Consider the following 7,502-nt stretch of genomic DNA (forward strand, 5'->3'; position numbering starts at 1 on the left):
GATTAGATTTTTGAAGAGAATTTAATAAATTAAAATTGATTTTTAAAATAAATCAATAAAATCTTTACAATCTCTTTCTTGAAATACAGTGAGAAAAAATATGATATCAATTAATAATAAATCAGATGATATGACAGTTTTTAAGAGAAAAACTGATAAAAAATAAATCAATTTTTTGCAGAGAAATTGATTAAAACTATTCAATTTTATTCTAAATTATTCAATTCTTCTCACACAATAAGTGTGCAACTCAAATCAGTTAATAAAGAGTGTAAAAAAGAATTAAGTATTAATGAAAGCTCTTCAGTCACTGAAAAAGTAATTCTTACTTAAAAGAATATAAAATTATGACAGAAAACAACTCTGTTTTTAATTCTTTGTAAGAATATTGTATAAAACTCAGAGAAAAACATCTTACTTTTTTAAGAGAAGTAAAAAACTATTTCTAAGATCTTTTTTTTGTATTAACTACTGCAGAAGAATGAGATAGAAACTACTAAGATATACACTACTGTATACTCTCTATCAAGACTTTCTCTCTTCAGAGTCTTGATATTATAGAGAATATAAGTCTATTTCTATATAATAATATAAATATTGTCAGCAGAATGTAGAGGAACTGGTTATTTATATCTTAAAATAGAAGACTTTGTCAATGATTATATTAATATAGAGTTAATTCTCAAATTTAATAGAAACCTAGTGTTGCTGTTCTCAATTTCTTGCAGAATCTATTGAATATTGAGATATTAAAACTAGATTTAATATATCTCACTGTGCAGGGATCAAAGGCTCAGTCAGACCTTGAGATATACTGATTTTATAATTGTTGTGTCTGCTGATTATGTATCGAGTACAGTTGCTGAGGTATCTTTTTGTACTTTTCTGTTGAGAATGGGCCAGATTGAGAGGGGTGGTACAAGGGTGAGACTTGGTGTTGATGTCTAGATACACTGACAACAGACCGCGGAGGTTGTACTTCAGAAGTGGCTGTTGATTATATGCTTGATATTATCACTGAGGTATCTTTTTGTATTTTTCTGCCAGGGATGGGCCAGATTGGGAAGGGCGGTACAAGGGTGGGACTTGGCATTGGTGTTTTGAAACATCAAAGATGGACAGGGTTTTCGCGGAGGTCGCTCCTCAGATATCTCCACAACTACAGATTGGGGATCTTCCAAAATCGAGAAGATTGGCGCATATGGCTAGGTCTCTTCACCTTACAATTTGTATGGCAATTTGGCCCGGGGTTGTGGTGTGGTAGGGGAGAATGGGGGATAATCCCACGCAGGAGTTCTGAACAACATCTGGTTCACGTTTGGCTGGATAACTCCACCACCACACGGGGTATGCAGTCGGCGATGGGGTCAAAATGCTCGTATGATCGAGGGCTTTTCGATGGATCTATCGGCGGGTTCTTATTCGAAAAATCGAGCGAGTTCGTGGTGGAGCGGTTGGAGCTGAGCAACTGTACTTGATACATAATCAGCAGACACAACAACTATAAAATCAGTATACTTCAAGGTCTGACTGAGCCTTTGATCCCTGCACAGTGAGATATATTAAATCTAGTTTTAATATCTTAATATTCAATAGATTCTGTAAGAGATTGAGAACAGCAACACTAGATTTCTATTGAATTTAAGAATTAACTCTATATTAATATAATCATTGACAAAGTCTTCTATTTTAAGATATAAATAATCAGTTTCTCTACATTCTGCTGACAATATTTATATTATTATATAGAAACAGACTTATATTCTCTATAATATCAAGACTCTGAAGAGAGAAAGTCTTGATAGAGAGTATACAGTAGTGTATATCTTAGCAGTTTCTATCTCATTCTTCTGCAGCAGTTAATATAAAAAAAAGATCTTAGAAATAGTTTTTTACTTCTCTTGAAAAAGTAAGATGTTTTTCTCTGAATTTTATACAATATTCTTACAAAGAATTAAAAACAGAGTTGTTTTCTGTTATAATTTCATATTCTTTTAAGTAAGAATTACTTTTTCAGTAACTAAAGAGCTTTCATTAATACTTAATTCTTTTTTACACTCTTTATTAACTGATTTGAGTTGCACACTTATTATGTGAGAAGAATTGAATAATTTAGAATAAAATTGAATAGTTTTAATCAATTTCTCTACAAAAAATTAATTTATTTTTTATCAGTTTTTCTCTCAAAAACTGTTATATTATCTGATTTATTATTAATTAATATCATACTTTTTCTCACTATATTTCAAGAAAGAGATTGTAAAGATTTTATTAATTTATCTTAAAAATTAATTTTAATTTATTAGATTCTCTTCAAAAATCTAATCTAGTTACTGAACTAGTGTGAAAAAAATCAGGTATTTTATATATAAAAGTCTTTTATTCTTCTTTTGAAACAGTCTGACTAACTTTTCAATTGAAAATAGACTTAGAAATATCTTAATTAAAACAGTCTGATCAACTTTTCATTAAGTGAAAACAATGAGTTTAAAAATACACTTAGTTGATGTAAAAAAAGATGCTTTCTTAAATACTATTTCTGAGATTGAAATTCTGAAGAGAAGAAAGAAAGAAGAAATAGAGAAATAACAAGTTCTTGAAATACAGAAACTTGAAAAAGTAAGTAAGATTCTTGAAAAGCAGTGTTTAAGTAAGATGAATAAAGAAGTTCTGTTAATTCTTTATACTCAGACTAGATAACTACAGAAGATGATCAAGTTCAAACTTGAAATTTCAAATACAGTTCAAAAAATCTTGAAAATTTCTAGTATAATCACTGACTCTTCATCTTACTCTTCTTCTTTCTTTTTTTCTACTTCTTCTTCTTCTTTGAATTAGAAGAAAATATATACTTAAGCAGCTGAATCTACTATCTCTAAATCTGCTACTTCAAAACCTGCTTAAAATTCTGAGAAAACTGAGAAGAATACTACTCATGTCTCTATTCATAGAAAAGTAAAAAAGAAAATGTAAAAAGAGAAAAACTTTCAAATCTTCAGAAATAGAAGACTCATTCTTAAAGTCTCAAATCAGAATATTCTGCAAAGAAACAAGCTAAACTCAAATCTCATTTTCAGAATTAGAAATGAAATTAATCAGCAGTTCTTTTCTCAGTTAATAACTGATTATTATTATTATTATTATTCTTCAATTATAGATGTATGCAGTCAGAGACTATGACATCTACCTGAGAACTTTAGTTCTCAGGGTTTTTTCTATGTCTGTAAAGTTAACTATTGTACATTCATCAATTTCAGATATGCAAAATCAGAAAATTCCAGCCCAGAATACAAAAACTGTTTACAAATTGCAGTGTTTTAACCTCTTTTGATACTTTGTAACCATTTGACAATATCATGACAAAAGAAAAGAGAGAAAGAACACAGTCTCAAAGATAGACACATTAAATAGATAGATAGAAAGAAATTGAAAGAAAAAGATACAGAAAAAGAAAAAGTAAAGAGAGACTATAACAAAACAAATTCTTAAAAGAGAGTGTATAGCTGTTTTAACAGACTATATCTGATTGATTTCCTCCTCTTCATATTCAGATAATTCTGAATTTAGCCATTTTCTTGTAGCTGCTTGAGTTTCTGATAGAAAGTCTATTAAGTATTTAATTCCTGTCTCAGTTGAGAATAAGAATCTCATATTTAATTGATTTAGATCATACTTCTCTTTCAATCTGGCTCTGAGACTATTGTATAATGCACAGTGCATTATAATATGCTCAGGATTCTCATTTGTATTGCAGAATGAGCATTCTATTGAGTCAAATCTATCATCAAATCTTTGTATATAAGATTTGAAATAGCCATGTCCTAGTTTCAGCTGTATTATAGATGAGAATATTTTCTTTTTACATTTAATTGAACAAGATTTCCACTTGGGTTTTGTTTCAAATCTTGAATAATGTATACTCTTCTTTTGTTTCTGCCAGCTTTCATTCCACTTGTCTAAACAAGATTCTTTTATTTTTCTCTTTATAAAAGACCAGGACACAATTTTTTGAATAGATCTGCTTAATTCTGCACCCTTTTTTGCAGCTGAATCAGCCAATTCATTGCCATGAATATTCATATGAGCAGGAACCCAGTGCAGATGAATTCTCAGCTTTGATGTTCTTCTCTCTTGAATTTTTAAAACAGAGTTTAAGATCAGTTCAAGATTCATTTGACCATTATGAATCTGACTATTTCTAAGTCTTTTTAAAGCAGCTTGACTATCAGAGAATATCCATGCCTCTTTCAAACAATTTCCTCTTTTATGAGATTTTATTTCAATGAGTTTGAAAGCTTTCACTATTGCAAATAGTTCAGCATCAAAGACTTCACATTCAGAGCCTAGATTCCAGAAATCTGAGATAAAATTAATATTATCTTCAGTATAAGCAATGCCTGCGCCCAATCTGTTCAAGTTCTCATTTTTTGAGCCATCTGAATAAATCAGAATAGAGTCTTTTATATTGATTGTAGAAATTCTCTTCAAATGCTGTTCATATTCTTTCTCTTTTGATAGTTCACTTATTTGTAAGTCTATAAGAGATTCAAGCTTTTTTCTCCAGGGAGATAACTTCTCATGATCAACTTTTTCAACATTTAAAGAAGAAAATTGATTTTTAATCAGAGAGCATAGTCTGTACAGTTGAGAAGGCATTTTCTTTGAAGAATTATTTTCATTCCAATCAAGAAATCTATTCCAATCCAGTTCATTTCCAGAGTTAATTGGTGGAAATGAAGAAGAGACTCTTTCTCTGATTATATGATTTGAGCTCATCTTTACAACTCTCAGAGCATAGTTCATACAGGCCTTTTCAAATCTAATAGTAGGAGGAGGAATTGAAGCTTCAATTTCCATTGCTTTAATAGGAGATGATTTAAATGCTCCCAGAATTCTTCTCAAGGCTCTGTTTTGCAGACTTTGAAAGAGTTCAGTGAAATTCCCTTGATTATTCCACCAAACTTGAACTCCATAATCAGCTACTGATGTAATACAGGCTATATATAACTGTCTCATAGCCTGGAAGGATAGACCCCTCTCTGTATTTGATAGTCTGATTATGTTGTTCAATAGTCTTTCTGCCTTGACAGTTCTTTGTTGAATGTGATATTTAAAATTCAACTTGGAGTTTAACCATACTCCTAACCATTTGACATTTACACTGGGTTTAATCTCTCTATTTAAAAGAGTTAGAGATAGTTCTTTCTCATTGAATCTAGGAAAGAAATGAATTAACTCAGTTTTATCCATATCAAATTGAATTTGATTGATATCTGCTCTAACAAAGATTTCCTTTGCAGCTTCTTCAATTACTTTCAAATTCTCTTTGATAGTTTTTGAGCTGTAGACTAGACCAATATCATCCACATAACTCGGAGATCGCACTATTCTCATATTTCTATTTTTGAATAGATATGCAGTGTATATTGCAAATAAAATGGGTGAGATTGGAGACCCCTGTGGTACTCCTATTTTTATCTCAGTCTTGTCTTGTTTCATTCCATCAAAGAAGAGTTGTATAATTCTTTTAGACATAAAACAGTTAACCCATTTTATTAGGGAAAGAGGCAGTTTTAATATCTTCAATGTCTGAATTAACTTTGACTTTGAAACATGATCAAACGCTCCTTTTATATCAATAAAAACTGCAGTTGAGACCAGACCCTCATGCTTTGCTATTTGAATATCATGAACAACTGAGAGAACAGTGTCAATTGCAGAACACTGTTTTCTACCTCCCATTTGTTCACTGAATAAAAGAGAATCATCTATAGAGCTTATAAAAGATAGTCGAGTAGCTATTATCTTTTCTAAAACCTTTCCTAAACAGTTCAATAGAGATATTACTCTATATGACTTAGGAATTGAAGTTTTTCTATTAGGTTTTGCAAGAATCACTCCAGTGGCTTCTCTCCAGCATTCAGGATGATATCCATTTTTCAAGAGATTGAAAAAGAGCTCAAAATATTCATTCTTTAAGTAGGAATATGTATTTTGAATAATCAAGTGATTAATTGAATCTGGACCTGCAGCAGTTTTAACAGAACTTGAGAAGATAGCTGACTCTAATTCATCTTGTGTAAGATCAGGCCATTCCCAGTCATTTTCATCAATGTAGTTGAGAAGTGATATATTCTCTTCCTCTGAATCTGAATCTGAATCTGGTGAGTTCTGAAAGAGAATTCTCATGAAAGCTTGACATTTTTCCTCAAAAGAGTTTGCTGTATATGATTCATTCTGAAACTCATATTCTAGAGCTGGAAGTTTTGCTACACTTCTTGTTTTAGTATAGTTAAAAGCTTTAAAAACTTCCTTCCCTTGTGCTTCTTCAAGAAATTTATTCCAGCAGTCTGTTTTAGCTCTTTTAATATCTGAAAAATATTCATTTCTGACAGTTTTGAACTCTTCATCAGATATTATATCATTCTTCCAATCTCTTCTAGCAGTAGCTAATTCTTTTCTTTTAGATGAGATATTCTCATTCCACCAAGGTTTTGAATACTCAGAAGATTTTCTTTTTGGAATATTATCTCTAACACTTGTTAGAATGATAGATGTAATAAGCTTCACTCTATTCTCAAGCATTTCATTTGAGATATCTTGACCAGAATTCCAATATAGCTCATTCTGTCTTTCAGATTTTAACAGTTTTATGCTTTCTTCAACTGCTTTCCAATCAGCTTTTTCAAAGTTATACTGATTAGAGAGAAGAGGATTTTCACTCATTTGTTTTTCACTCAGTTCAATATCAAATTGAATAATCTCATGACCTGATCCTGATGTCTCATTTGAATCAATAAACCAGTTTACAAGTCTTCTTTTCATTAGATTTTGTGACATGAATGTTAGATCTATAATAGACTTCTGTTTCATGCCTTTTCTAAAGAATGTTTGTTGATCAGACTTATTAACCAAATCTATTGAATGCTCAAAGGTCCATTCAACCAGATTATCAGCTCTCACTGCTCTCTTGCATTCTGAATTCCACCAGGGATGATGTGCATTGAAATCTCCTGCAATTATAGAGTTTCTTGATGGAGTTATGTTCAGAAATCCTCTATCAATTGTCCAGATATTGTTATTTTCCTTCAATGACTTTTCATTATAGATATTTATGAGCTGTATAGTATCAAACTCATTTTCTTTATCTATAATATCACCCACCAGAATATCAGGGTCAGACATGATATCAAATCTTAGATTAAATTGATATCTTGATCTCTTTCTTCCATAGATCACTACTCTTGACTTTATCTCAGACTTTTGAGGTAAAAAGCAGTAGTAGCTTGAATGAGAAATGACATATTTTTGCTCAGCATCAAAATTCGGCTCCTGAAGCAGTACAAAATCAACTTTTTGTTCAAATGCAATTTGAAGACAAGAATAAATGCAATTTGAGTTTCTATCCACATTATTTTGAATAAATGTGATTTTTGAAGAGTTTTTAAACTTTTTTTGTTGTTTTTGTTGTATATTCATACTAAAAGAGAGTAGAGAAGAAT

The 7,502-nt window shown here is 30.8% G+C and overlaps 1 protein-coding gene across 1 annotated transcript; it reads left to right on the forward strand.

Annotated features, from left to right (window-relative positions):
- Positions 1 to 1,049: 1,049 nt before the first annotated feature.
- Positions 1,050 to 1,771, forward strand: BDCG_17172 (uncharacterized protein; the record flags this gene model as incomplete). Its single annotated transcript, XM_045426318.1, has 2 exons — positions 1,050 to 1,524; positions 1,750 to 1,771. The coding sequence occupies one exon, from the start codon at positions 1,050 to 1,052 to the stop codon at positions 1,476 to 1,478; it is 429 nt and encodes a 142-aa protein (XP_045281347.1). The 3' UTR covers positions 1,479 to 1,524; positions 1,750 to 1,771.
- Positions 1,772 to 7,502: the final 5,731 nt, after the last annotated feature.

This window comes from Blastomyces dermatitidis (assembly GCF_000003525.1).
Source record: "Blastomyces dermatitidis ER-3 genomic scaffold supercont1.6, whole genome shotgun sequence".
In the NCBI taxonomy this organism is placed as follows: domain Eukaryota; kingdom Fungi; phylum Ascomycota; class Eurotiomycetes; order Onygenales; family Ajellomycetaceae; genus Blastomyces; species Blastomyces dermatitidis.